General features: G+C 40.6%; 1 protein-coding gene across 1 annotated transcript in view; it reads left to right on the top strand.

Annotated features, from left to right (window-relative positions):
• The window catches only part of LOC124619387 (Down syndrome cell adhesion molecule-like protein Dscam2), an 853,562-nt gene that overhangs the window by 326,834 nt on the left and 511,681 nt on the right, over positions 1-15,047 (top strand). The window contains exon 4 of the mRNA XM_047145731.1: positions 10,816-10,954. Coding sequence (XP_047001687.1) covers positions 10,816-10,954 — 139 coding nt within the window. The remainder of the gene's footprint in view (positions 1-10,815; positions 10,955-15,047) is intronic.

The raw sequence follows: 15,047 nt of genomic DNA, 5'->3' as shown, positions 1-15,047 counted from the left end.
TATGAACCAAAATGTAGTATGTCATCTTGCCTAGTACTGACTGCAGTTCAGACACATTGTGAGGAACAGGCAGGTCACAGATTGCAAGCAGATTGGAGTGGGTGCCCTCCCTGACTGTTTATCACATGACTTGAGTACTGTAGTTCAGTTTGAAAGAAGTCACACTTTTCGAGATGACACTCGAGTCCTGCTTCTGACAACACTCAAAAAAGAGTGTGCAAATTGGGAATGTGTTCCACTGGTGTATGACCTGAGATGACAGCATCGTCAGGGTAATTTGAACAAAATGGCACTTTTGCAGTCAGCAGTTCCAAGTAACGTTGAAAAATGGTGGTCGCGGAAGCACTGCCGAATGGCGGACACAAATACTTGAACAGTCCTAAGTGTGTATTTACAAGAAACACTTTGCAAGTAGGCGTCACACAAATCTGTCTTAGAAAAGTGACGTCCTGCACACAGGCTGTCGATGAGTTCCTCAGGGCGAGGTGATGGACAAATGTCAACTGCTGTCTGAGGGTGGACTGCAGACTTGAAGTCAACACAAATGTGAATGCAACCAGAAGGCTTAGCCAACAAAACAAGAGGACTTGTCCATTGACTAGCTTGAATGGGAGCAATTACACCATTATCTTGCATTTCTTTCAATTCAGTGTCCTAGTGTGAGATGTGTAGATGGCAGGAAAAATACCCTGTCCAAGCACTGGAATTTCCTGTCTGTTGTAAGCAGTGACATGCTTGCTAGATTTCGAAAGGCGTGGTGAGTATAACTGTTTGTACATGGCACGTTTAACCAGAGTTACTGAGGTACCTGTGTGTAACTGAAAGTTCACATGACAGCCAACAGTTTGTAATGAGACAAATAATTTATTAGAAACTTGTTGCACAGCACTAGGGTAGAATGAGGCACAACCTTAATCATATTTTTGTCAGAATCTGTTGTAAGTTTGGAAAACAGAATGTTCACTGCATGTGCACAAGCCTCCTTTTTCTGGGAGTGAGCAAAATTGGCTTTTTTGTGGCATTGCAAACAAACTGCTTGGACGTGGCCTTTTTTTTTCCATACGCGTAACATGTTGCATTATGTGATGGGCAAACCTGTCTTTTATGGCAAGCAAAACATCTAAGGCAAGACTTTACTAAATTCACAGGTCTGTTTACATGTCTATGTGGCTGTCCGCATGGCTGTGTATGTGCTCGTTGTTGTGGCTGCTTGGGGCGGTCGTGAGCAAGGGGCCTGTGAGCAAGGGGCCTGATCAAACTTATCGGCCACTATTGTAACTGAATCTTATTGCTCTAAGATTTGCAACACTTGAGGAAGTGATGGATGAGAGTACTTTAGGAACTGTTCCCGTATTATACTATCTGGGACACTGAATGTTATAGAATCTCTAATCATTAAATCACTGTAAAAGTTGCTACAACTACACTTAAATGTACACTTCCTAGTTATGCCCATAAATTCTGTGTACCACTCACAGCTTTTTCTGCAAGTGACAGAACTGATATCTGGCTGGGAGCTACTTGGACTTGCTGGTCATAGTACTTGGTTAATGCAGTGATTACTTTGTCATAACTGAATTTGTCAGGAGACGCAGTTGGGGAATAGTTTGTGTATTAACCTGAACACTGGGGACCACACAATGGAAAGAAAGTATTGTAGCTTTACAGCACCTTGAACTCGATGAACTTCACAATGTGCTTGGAATTGTGTCAGGTATTTGAGCTGTTCCTCTTGGGTGTTGTTAAATTGCCGGAATGTTGGTATGTTAGTTGGCGGCACTTGTTGGACTTGTCAGTTTGTCTGTTGTGCAGCCAATGCAGTTTGTGCAGCTGCTAGTTGTTGTTCTGTGGTCAACAAGGCAGCAGTTTATAGATTCTGAAACAGAATGGCTTGTGTTAGATCCATCACATTGTCTGTCTGTGGCTGAGGTGTGGGGGAAGGGACTGGAGGGAGTGGGGTAACTATGGTTTACAGAAATATGTTATAGCTAAAAGCAAACAAAGCCTCTGAAAAGAGAAATTGGATTAGTTCTGCAGTTCCCTTCCTGGAATACATGCAAGAACACAACAACAAATTAGGAAGGAGCACTCCTTACAGCTGAAACAGAAGATAAGCAAGCAAAATCCGCACTGAATTATACTCGTCGCCAGTTTTTCTGTCATCTCATTGTCACTGTAGGCCTGTACCATGGGAACCATGGTGGCTGGTATCCTCTTCCACAGCACAAACTGCACCCTTGTATTAACAGGGTTATTTATTCATAAGAAGTTCAGGTGTTGTGGTACAAGCTCTTCCATAATAATCCAGGTTAGCCTCACTGCTGGTGGAGTACAAGTCCGCTATGTGCACTACTCTGGTCGGTAGGTACTGATTGACTCTGAGCTAAAGCCTGAGCTAACTGTGACTGCGGCTCCCACTGGGCTGCGACTGATGTCTCGACTCATTGACTCTCTGGATGACTGACTGGGCATTTCGGTCCGTGGTGGCAATCTAAATACTAGCGGTCGAGAGGACATTTGGAATGTGTTATTTGTGAGTCTGTCATCGGCCCCTCACCTGATAGGCTCACTTGCTCCGGCATCTTTGCCATCATGAGTGCTGGCCCCAGCTTACACCAGCACACATGTGGAACAAGTTCTCAGACATGTGAGTGGCTCGGAAAGTTCTTACAGAATAAAACTCATTATCTTGTTCTTGATGGTGAGTGTTCGTCAGAGACAAGGGTTCTGTCAGTAGTGCCCCTGGGAGATGTGATAGAAGTGCTATTATTTTCTGTATACATAAATGATCTGGATGACAGAGTGGGCCGTAATCTGAGGTTGTTTGCTGATTATGCTTTTGTGTATGGTAAGATGTCGAAGTTGAGTGACTTTAGGAGGATACAAAATGACTTAGACAAAATTTCTAGTTGGTGTGATGAATGTCAGCTAGCTCTAAATGTAGAGAACTGTTAGGTAATGTGGATGAGTTGGAAAAGCAAACCCTTAATGTGCAGATAAAGCATTAGTGGTGTCCTGCTTGACAAAGTTCGATTAATCGTATGGCCAGGGCCCCCCGTCGGACAGGCCGTTCGCCGGGTGCCGGTCTTTCAATTTGACGCCATTTCAGTGACCTGCAGTCGATGAGGATGATGATGGTGATGACAAAGTCATATCATTTAAATATCTGGCTGTAACATTGCAAAGTGATATGAAAATGAATGAGTATGTGAGGATTGTGGTAGGGAAGACAAATGGTCAACTTTGGTTTATTGTGGTAATTTTAGGAAACTAAGGTTGGTTGTTTGGGGAAGGAGACCAGACAGCGTGGTCATCGGTCTCATCGGATTAGGGAAGGATGGGGAAGGAAGTCGGCCGTGCCCTTGCAGAGGAACCATCCCGGCATTTGCCTGGAGTGATTTAGGGAAATCACGGAAAACCTAAATCAGGATGGCCGGACGCGGGATTGAACCGTCGTCCTCCCGAATGCGAGTCCAGTGTCAAACCACTGCGCCACCTCGCTTGATTTAGGAAACTAAGGTTCATTTGTAAAGGCAACCACATATATGATGCTAGAGTGACCTGTTCTTGAGTACTGCTCAAGTTTTTGGGATCTGCACCAGACCGGATTAAAGGAAAACATTGAAGCACTTTTGAGGTGGGCTGCTAGATTTGTTACTGGGAAGTTTGAGCAACACACAAATATTACAGAGATGCTTTGGAAACTCAAATGGGAATCCATGGGGTTGGGGGGGGGGGGGGGTTTATCAACATTTTTTTGGGGGGGACTCTTGAGAAAATTTAGAGAACAGGCATTTGAAACTGACTGCAAAATGATTCCATTGCCGCCAATGTATATTTTGCATAAGGGCTACGAAGATGAGCTACGAGAAATTAGGGCTCATATGGAGGCATATAGATAGTTGTTTTTCCCGTGCTCTATTTGCATGTGCAACAGGAAAGGAAATGACTAGTGATGGTACAGGGTGACTAGTAATGGTAGAGGGTAGTATCCGCTGTGCACTGTAAGGTGGCTTGAGGAGTACGTAGGTAGATGTGGACGTAGAAGTCAGGATTTTACGGTAAGAAGTATTTATAAGGAACTTCAGTTAACTTAAGAGGAATGGTGTAGAAGTAATGAAAGGAGTAGATGCAGCAACTCACTATACATTGAGGTGAGTGCTTGATCGACATATGGACGAGAGCAAAAACATTCAGTAGCCTTTTCCATGATGTCCTCGTTCTGAGCAAACTAGTATAGAATACATACACCTATACCTACAGAGCTACATTGTCTCATCTGACTACATTGTGCTGGTACTGCACTTATTGGTGTGATGTGCTGTGTTGGGTGAAGTAGCAGATGGGAGAAAGAAGGTGGGGAGGGTTGGAGGGAAGGGTGTCTGACAGTTGGGAGGGAGAGACAGCAAGCAGATGGGACAGAAGAGTGGCAATAGTTAGCTCACCCTGCCACAGCCAGGAGGAGTTGAAGAGGGGCAGTGGAGGGAGGAGGGTGTTAGTATGGAGTAAAGGAAGTGTGAGAAGAGGGGGAGGGCAGGGCAGGGAGACATGGGTGTGGAACAGGAGCTAGCAGAAATTGAGATCGGGAGGATTGTGGGATCAAATGGTATGTTGTAATTTGGAAAAATTAGTGTTTGGGAGAATATCTTGGTGGCACAGATTATGAAGCTGCCATCAAAGTCAAGTGTTCTGTGCTCAGCACTGTATGCCCTCACAATAATATTGTTTGTCCACTTGGTCATAGTGTGGTGGTAGCCACTCATTTGGGTGGTCAGTTGGATGGTGGCTGTGCCCACATAAAAGGCTGTGCAAAATTTACAGTAGAGCTGATACATCATATCATAGCTTTAACAGGTGTGCCCTGCCTCTGACAGGCCTGACTGTCTTTGATGAACTGGAATATAATGTGCCGGGTGGGTGCATAGAACAGATCTTGCCCCCAGATCTTTTTAAAAGACGCAAGCCGTGTGGTACAGGATTGGGAGTAGTCGTGGCATTAGGAAGGCCCAAGATATTTCATAGATTGGATGATGCAATACCATTTTGGAAGAGGTGGGAAGAATTGTGGTTAGATTGTTCCTCATTTGCTGGTGTGGTTATGTGTGCTGCAGCCAGACACACCATAAAAAATAAATTTATACAGTTTTGCAGACACCAGTGGTTTCTGCTCCTTTTACTAGAGATATGGTTATAAAGCCTGTGGAAAGTGTTATCACCTTCTGTTGCAGAGGGGCCTGAAGATGGAGGATTATATCACTGAAACTAATTTGCTGTCCTGTTATCTACTAAACGATGAATGTACGGAAACAGTGATACGTAGTCAAAGCCCTGGCAATGAATATGGTTAAGTAGTTCCAGCTCTGTTGTGATAGTGGGTGATCAGGGTGACACTCCTTTGCAGGTAGTTTACCGAGGTGGTCTGAGCATTATTGGTATATGTGGATATGGTACAGAAGATCTGTTTGTGATCATGATTTATAGGATAGCAACAGTGACAAATAGGGGTCAGAGTGGTAATATGGATAAGGATGGTCGAGACGCAATGAAGGAAGTGGTTTGTGCCTTTGATATGTAAAACTAGGCAGTGGACAGTGGATTGTGATAACCTAGATTCTTTTAGAGGAAGTATGCTAATCACCTTTAATGGGACTTCCAGGAATGTTTGTTTTATGGATTTGTGTGAACATATAGAAGGGATGACGAGTGTTTGCGTAACTGGGTTGAGGGGGGAGATGAATTCAGAGGAATGATTCTGGGATGGGCCTAAGGATTTTAGTAGGGACTGGAATGCTGGAAAGCAATCCCTTGGCAGGGTTCGTAATTTGGACATTCGGACACATACTGTCAGTCAGGTAATCACTGCTCTTCATCACAACAGCAATGAAGCCTTTGTCCACTTGGAGGACGATCAAGTCAGGGTGTGTTGTAAGGTTTTGGTTGAGTGCTCTTTCCTTATCTTAGATGTTTGTTGTTATTGGAAGTGACCTGTGAAAGGAGGGCGAAGCCAGGTTGGTGTTTGGTCATTTTCTATAGGAGTGGTTGGTCACAGAAAGTTCTACCACTATAGGTATTGGGAGAAAGAGAATAGGTTTTTGACAAGTCCAGCTTGATTAAATTTGCTCAAGGCTCTCATGGTGAAGCATCTGGGTATGACAAAACATCTATGGGATTGGGATTTGTGATAGATACAGGGTGTCCAGCAAAGAAATTCCTGATTTTAAAATTAAATATTTCTAAAACTAAAGATTGATAGACAAGTCCAACAAAAGGTATGTTTATTGTGAAAGCTGTAAGTATTGTATACAGTAGTTTTGAAATAATTCGAAAAGCTGCTACCAGACGGCACTCTATGCTGTGCAGCTCGTACATTATCAGCGTGTGTAATGAAGTTCATCCTCTGCAAGCAGTCTTTGCAGTCACATCACAGCATTTTTGAAATGTCCACCATTTTTAGTATGTAGGTGTTGCAAACAAGCAATGAAACTTGCCATTACGTTCTGTAGTATCTCAATGTAAATGGATTCAGATGGCATACAGATCGCCGATTCTAGCTCTTCTGACATGGTGGGATGGTTCTGGTAGATAGTGTCATTTAATGGGCCCCACAAAATAAAATTGCAATAATCTAGTCCAATGACTCTGTTCCTGAAATATTCTTCAATAAAGCAAAAGATCTGTTTGGTGTGATTTGGTTTGGCCTCATCCTGCATGAACCACTTGTATCTGGTTGATCCTCCGATGCTAGCTGTGTTGTGACAAATTGTTCCAGAATTGCAGTGTAATGTTCACTAGTGATCATTTCCTACATGAAAAAAGGGATACAATGCCTCTGCTGCATATTGCAGCCTAAACAGTAATTTTGGGAGAATACAGTGGTTTTGCTTCACAGAAATGGAGATTTTTGGAATCCCAAAATTGTCAGTGTTGTTTATTTGTGATTCCATTCGGGTGGAAGTGTTCTTCTTTGTGAACTAAATGCAGCTGACACCAAATTCTTCACAATCACTCTTTGTGAGAATCTAATTCACAAAGTCAGCTCTTTGCTGTACATCTCATACAGGTATGGCTCGGTGGTTTGAATGTTGAGTGGAAATGTGTTGGCTCTATCTCAGTATTTTCTGCATGCTGTAGTGCTTCAAAACAGTGTCTGCTGTAATTCCTTAGATAGATTTCCTTGGATTTTGCTGAATTCCTCACTAGATCATCAGCCACACTTCCTGTCTGTTGGAATGTGGCAAAGAACTTCCAGTACCAGAAAAACCCGTTGTTCAATGGAATGCATGATTTCTACCTCTTCCTTCAGTAGCGAACCTTCTTTCACATTTCAGTGGTGGAACTGATCACTTTGAGATGGGGCATGCTATTTATGCTATATATTGTGATTACATTGACATCTCTTAGCAGCTTTCTGAACTATTTTGAAACTTTTGTATAACTTCTGCATAAAATTCTTACAGCTTTCACAATAAACATACCTTTTGTAATGCTCATTTGTCTATCTTAATTTTTGTGATACTTAATTTCGAAATCAGGGACTCCTTCCTGTGACACCCTGCAAGTTGACAATAGTGTTTGGCGTTATTTGGAAGAAGAGTGGTAGATAGGTGACAGTATTATAATGAACATCTGTTAAATAGACTTGCCTAGAAGTATTATAGAAGAGATGGAGAAAGGGATGGATGGGAAAGAAGTAGTAGGTTAACATGAAAGAAATCGATGATCAAGTAATGTGGCCTCTGTTTGACATACTACTGGCTGATCTGGAGTGGAACAAGATAGCTGAGACTGGGAGATATACCTTCATAGTTAATAAAGATTTGTAGCAGATATAATAACTAGAAGATTATTTCATCCTGGCCTCAAAATGTATGAAAAGTAGCTCCACAATAATGAAATTACAGAATAGAGGAAGAGCACTCACTCACCTGCAGCTGATTGATGCTTCGCATGTAATACCATAGAAAAGTTCACTAAATATTGAGGTGTTGGTCGTTTTGCAGTTTATCTCTCCCTCTCCCTCTCCCTCTCCCTCTCTCTCTCTCTCTCTCTCTCTCTCTCTCTCTCTGTCTCTCTCTGTCTCTCTTTGTCTCTCTCTCTCCCTCTCCCCTCCACTCCACCCCTCCATCCCCTCTCTCCCTCTTATTGTCCATGCTGACTGGTGTGGGAACGTAGGACGGGAGTATGACATTTGGGATGGAATAAGATGTGTGTAAGGATGGTTAGATAATGGGTAGCAGAAGATGAGGAGGACGAATGTGCCTGTAGATGTCAGTAGTAAAATGAGGTTAAAATAATGAGTGAAACGTGAGACAGAGAGAGAAAGAGAGGTGAAAGGAGGGAGGGGGTGCATGGTGAAGGTATGTTTGTAACTGTTGTAGTTCAGAGGAGCTGATATTGGTGAGGAGGGGCTCAGAATGATACAAGTTCTGTAGTAGCTGCTGGTGAAGTCACTGGCATTGTTGCATGTTTTACGCTCAGTGATCGGATAGCATCACAGTGTGAGCTCTGCTGCCTGAGTGATGATAAGTAAAATATTAAACCAAATCTTACACACTATTGGGATTCATGCAAAAGAATCATTAATAGTGCAATGTTTTTGATTTTCTTGAGGACAGAAAAGCTTACGACTGCTACTGAGCCCGAGTGTTCCACATGTAGTTAATGTGATGCATGTTTCAACAATTTGTACCTGTAGCTCTTGGTCTTCCCATTGCCAATGCACCTTTGCAGTACTCTGTTTTTTGTTTCCAACCACGGCTTCTTACGGTGTATTTTTAGTGAAGTTGGAGCAGAGGAGTTGCAAGATAATTAATAAGAAAAATCCATTTTTTATCCCACAAAATACTGACTCTGCTATTTACAGCAGATTAAATTGTCTGTATGTTATCAGGTGCAGAACCACCAGCTCCTGCCTACTGCTTTATTTACCATTTTATTTCTGGTATCAAGTTGCAACAGTGTCTCATTCACAATAACAAATCAGTGCACTAAATTAGTAGGATTCTTTTAAAAAAAAAGGTATTGCTGAGGAATCCGCTTTCAGATTTGTGCTTTGTTTTCTTTCAACAAATGTGGCATTTGACTTTCACTGAGCTTTCTCATAGTTATTACTTCATATAAAATATAAAATACTCTTCCCTCAGACAATCAAATTGGCTGGAACAGAAGGAGGTCTTGAGGCAGGGAAGTGCACTTTTACCTTTGTGGGTGAAGGCTGAGATAATGACTGGACTGGCACATGAAGGAAAGATGAAAGCAATGTTGTTTGCAGACAGTGTGATGATTTAGGCATATAAAGAAGAGTATGGCAATGAATAGTACAAGGATATGGGACGATATTTAGCATAAGTAAGTGTGAAATGATGATCACAACTATAATAACAACTGGTGGGGAACAACAGAGGAAGGCTGGGAGTTTCATATATCTGGGAAGCCTGCTACAGGAGAAACAACAGAGAAATAAATGAGGAGGGTTGGTGAGCATAAGCATTCTGGATGAGTGTTAGAAGCCTTATGGAGAGTGAGGATGTACTCAAAACAGGAAAAGGGTTATTTATTGGGTGCAGTGAATTCGAAATCCAGAGATATACTTACGGGATTTGGATAATGGCAGGGAGAGAGAGAGATACAAAACCCAAGTTAGTGAGATGAAATTCTTTGGAAATAGTATTGGAGTGACAAGGATGGACAGGTTGAGGAATGAGAGGTTCAGGGAATCAGTGGTAGACGAACCAATACAGGGTGGGATAGAGAAATCAAGGCTTAGACGATATCGACATAGGAGAAGAGGAGACACCGGAAGATATACGAGATGAAAGAAAGGGAAAAATACAAATGGAAGACCGAGAGACAAGTGTCTGAAAGGAGGGAAAGACTGCATGCAAAGAAAGGAGAGGACTGCAACAAGGTGGAGACGGGAGAGTGGTGGCAAGAAAGAAGGTGATGGAGAGGCTTGTGCTTCCAACAGATGTGGCCAACAGCTGTACAAGATGATGGTGGTAGTGGTAGTGGTAGTGGTGGTGATGATGATGATGATGATGATGATGATGATGATTCTTTCCTCTGAAATACCTGTGCCATCAGTCATTGGGGATACCTTTAATCCCCACTTGCTCACTACACATTGCCCACTTTTTCATCCTTTTGCGTATGGTTGAACTTTTGAGACTTATTTCATACGAATCATTTTCAAGACAAGATGTCGTATATGAATTCTTCACTATTGTAGATGAAAGTATAAATTTCTTATAAATTTTCGCATACTTTAGACAAACTACTTTTGGTGATAAACCAACCAGAACAACTTTGATGGCAGCATGATATTCCAGTTTGTCCATTTGAATGGAAGACACACAATTGGACTTCTGTAAACTGCTGCATGAACAACAGTGTTTTGCAGACATAACATTATTACTGAAGCACAAACATAAAAACAAGACTTCACAACATCAACAGTATCTTGTTGCAGTCCGAGAAAACTTCTACCACCCCAATAACTTTTTTAGTTTTGTGTGTGTGTGTGTGTGTGTGTGTGTTTGTTTGTGTTTATCTAAAGATATAAATGCAGTAGTCACTGCCTGTGTTGTCACTGTAAATGAAATTTAATTTATACGTTAATTGCAATTTCTAATCATCCAGAGAAGATTTACATCATACCAGATATTATGACTTAGGAGTGGAAATTTGTCAGCAATGATCTCATTATAAATTAAACTTTTTCTTATTCATATTTTAATTCTCATTTAATGTATTCAGCTATAACTTTGATAATTAGGTCTCTCCTAGGTTATTGTTAAAGTTGTGTTATTTTTGTAGGTTATGCCCAATGGAAACTTAGTTTTCCCACCATTTCGAGCCGAAGACTACCGACAAGAGGTACATGCACAGGTTTACGTGTGTCTGGCAAAAAATTCAGTTGGTTCTATTCATTCAAGGGATGTTAATGTCAGAGCAGGTATGTCAGATATTAAATATGTAGTTTTATTGATATAAAAGAAACTACAGTGGATTGTGAAGCAAGGTGCAGAAATTATTACATACTGTCATAGCAGACTTACTTCTGAAATTTTGTAGATTAGTCAGCCAAATGACAAAGTACTGCATATTTTAATACCAGAGAAAAAGGACACAGCTAATTTAGATGTGCTCAAATTATTTTCCTAATGTAAATTGGAGTAATAAATGTATCAATGTTCATTTTGTCATGTTGAGGGACACCTGAATGAATTTTATGTCTATCTTTCTTTTCATGCCTGTTAAAATGTTTGTAAATTGCGGTGAAATTAAGATTTCAGAATGCACCAGTTAAGTTATTTCTCAAGAAAAAACACAAACTATCTGTTTGAAATATGCAGTACAAGATAAGTACCTTGGTTTAATAGTATCTGGATAATTGTAAATGTTATTATGTATGTAAGCCATAAGAGCTATACTCATGTATGTTGATTCTAGCTCTTTGGAAGCCCCCACATCCTCGTTAAGAGCTAGTTATTATGCACAGAACATTTTTCTCTGATTACATCAGTGATTTGGAGAGTGCATTTCGAGATAGCCAGCTTTTGAGTTAGCAGGTAATCTGAGGGGCCAAATTAACATTTTAGAAAGTGAGTATTGGCTGTAACATTTTTTGTCAGCACATTGTCTTGGATGATTTTAACATTGTATTTCCACATGCATGCTGGATTTAAACCCATCATTCTGTGAACCAGTTGATGGATCTGGGGCATTGGTGGTCTAAACAGCAAATATGGATGTTGTGAACAAGTGGTACAGTGCGGCTTGCAAATATTGGAAACGTATGCTCAATAGAGATTCTTTTCATTTACATATTTATTTATTGCCAGAGTAATACCGGGTGGGTGCCCTTTATCAGTGGTATCTGCATTACAGAAGACAAGTATCTAATTATATAACATTTGCAATAACCATATTACTTTTGGATACTATGTGCTTGCAACTGATGACATGCTTAAAATCCAAAGATATCGACTGAGCTGTTTATTTGTTAGATTGTATAATTTCATTTATAAAATATTTATCTATGCTAACAACATTTCTAAACAGAGGATCATGTTTTAGCACCAAAGATTTATAAGAATACTTTGTGGAAATTTATATGAACTTCTTCTTCTTAAGTCAGTTTATTTGTTCAAAATAATATCATGATGTTTCATCAAATATGTGGAAATTTCTATATGTGAAACGTTTGTAATGTGGAACATAAATATGGTATGAAATGAAAAAATGTTACCCTCATATGTTCAAATTAAAAAGTATTTCTTTCAATGGTTTAGTTATTATTTCTCTTCAGTATGTCCTTACAAATGTTTGCATAAAGTTTCATTGCCCTACTATCACTCGTTTTTCATGGGGCCCTCTCAAGTAGCGAAAATTTTATTACAACCACCCTGTATTTAGAAAGATACTTCGTCTTGTGTAATGCAAATTCTGCTAATGAAGGGCATGTGTTTCATACTAGTCCAACGATAAATAAAGAAAGGTGATCTCTATTGTGCAGCTTGGGGGGGTGGGGGGAGGGGGGGGGGGGAGCGGGCGGGGGGGCAGTAGGTGGGTAGGTGGGCGCGTGAGAGTGCACACACACATGACAGAGAGAGAGAGAGAGAGAGAGAGAGAGAGAGAGAGAGAGAGAGATTTATTGTGTTAAATGTGTAAAAGGACCATAATTTATCTGCAATATATTGATGACAAAATTGTATTCTAGGACTTCAGTCTCATACATGTTCACAGCTTTATTACTGGGTCTCTCATATGGTGTAGATATGAACTGCTCTAAATCAGTACAAAACATTTTTGTGTTTCAAAATCCTACTCTTTCTAAAATTCATTTGTCAAATTAAACTACTCATAATAGTAAAAAGAACCAAATCCTGTGTAGGTCGTGAATATCATTGAAAAATTAAAAGTAAGTAGCAGTTTACAGTACTCTCATGTATCATCTAGATCAGGGGTTCCCAAACTTTTCCTCCAAAGGAACACTTTCAGAATCCTGGTAAACTGGCGGAACATCTTGTTAATTTGTAAGTTAATACAATTTCAAAAAATGGGTAAAACTTGTTTTATTCAGTGATTACTGCAATTTTAAATTGGAACTAGTAACACAAATAAAAATAAAATTAAAAAAAATAGTATTGTCCAAATGTCGAAAAAAAGTCATGATGTTAATAGGTTTAGTAGAGTGTTTACTCACTTCCTGCGGAACTCACTTCCTGTGGAGCACAGTTTGGGAAACCCTCATCTAGAGGAATGAAACTACAGAAAATCTGAGGTGGAATAACAACAATATATTGGCAGTCATGACACAGAGGAAATGATGAATGACAAACAGGCACATGTACAAGTAGACCGTAAGATACTGTTGAGCTGTCTTTGTCAGATGTAGAAAACACACACACACACACACACACACACACACACACACACACACGTGGCTACTGTAGCCATGTGTTTAAGAGCGAGAGAGAGAGAGAGAGAGAGAGAGAGAGAGAGAGAATGTGTGTGTGTGTGTGTGTGTGTGTGTGTGTGTGTGTGTGTGCGCGTGGGCGCGCGCGCGCGCGCGCACTTGCGTGCGCTTTACATCTGACGAAGGACTTAGCCCCATAGTTCAGTAATATCCTACAGTCTACTTCTATGTATGACTGTCTGCTACTCAGTGCCTCCTCTATATGGAGAGTAGTAATCCAAACTAATTCATATTGTTGCTGCTATGTAGAGGATGATTCAGGAGGCTTGCACACAGCAGGTAATATAATCCATGACATTTTTTAAACTGTTGTACTGCCATTACTGCTGTAGTAACAGTCATTAGTTTATTAACAGACATTAAAAAACATTTATATTTTTTTATACTGGAAAATCCATACTGGAAATTAGACAGTGTAATGAGTGGAGTGCCGCTCGCTGTATAACTCAGGCACTGGGCAGTCAACAAACTAGATTGAAACCACTTCTCTGCTTTTGAATACTGTCCTTCCTCTGAGTTAACAGACTAACAAGGCACACACACACACACACACACACACACACACACACACACACACTTGCTTGGCTGTGGCAGTGACTCTCTCTCTCTCTCTCTCTCTCTCTCTCCTTCTTCTTTTTCTTCTTCTTCTTCTTCTTCTTCTTCTTTTTTTCCTTATTCTTTTTTACTTTCACTCGAATTGTTCCATAGTGGGTCCTCCAGGATGTAGAACATGTCAGAAAAACAATAATACATGACAAATATTGACAACTAAAACAAATAAGATAATGTACCTTCCACAGGTCCCAAGTGGAATGATCTTTTTTTTTATGAATACTATATGAAAGGATCATTTTACAACACTCATTTACTAAGATCGCATTAATGCACTGAATTTAAAATTTTAAAAAATCTTTTTATTTATTTATGGGGTAATAAACATTTAATAGAACTACTACAATATTTATTTACAATGAACACATTATTGCACTGAAATGGTGCAGCAGCTATTAATGGCCATTAAAATTGCTACACCAAGAAGCAATGCAGATGATAAATGGGTATTCATTGGACAGATATATTTTACTAGAACTGACATGTGATTACATTTTCACGCAATTTGGGTGCATAGAACCTGAGAAATCAGTACCCAAAACAACCACCTCTGGCCTTAATAACAGCCTTGATACGCCTGGGCATTGAGTCAAACAGAGCTTGGATGGCGTGTACAGGTACAGCTGCCCATGCAGCTTCAACACGATACCACAGTTCATCAAGAGTAGTGACTGGCGTATTGTGAGGAGCCAATTGCTCAGCCACCCTTGACCAGATGTTTTCAATTGGTGAGAGATGTGGAGAATGTGCTGGCCAGGGCAGCAGTCGAACATTTTCTGCATCCAGAAAGGCCCGTACAGGACCTGCAACTTGCGGTCGTGCATTATCTTGCTGAAATGTACGGTTTCGCAGGGATCGAATGAAGGGTAGAACCATGTGTTGTAACACATCTGCAATGTAATGTCCACTGTTCAAAGTGCCGTCAATGCGAACAAGAGGTGACCGAAACGTGTAA

The sequence above is a fragment of the Schistocerca americana genome, chromosome 6 (genome assembly GCF_021461395.2).
Source record: "Schistocerca americana isolate TAMUIC-IGC-003095 chromosome 6, iqSchAmer2.1, whole genome shotgun sequence".
NCBI classification, from domain to species: domain Eukaryota; kingdom Metazoa; phylum Arthropoda; class Insecta; order Orthoptera; family Acrididae; genus Schistocerca; species Schistocerca americana.
This window is presented reverse-complemented; position numbering and strand designations above follow the sequence as displayed.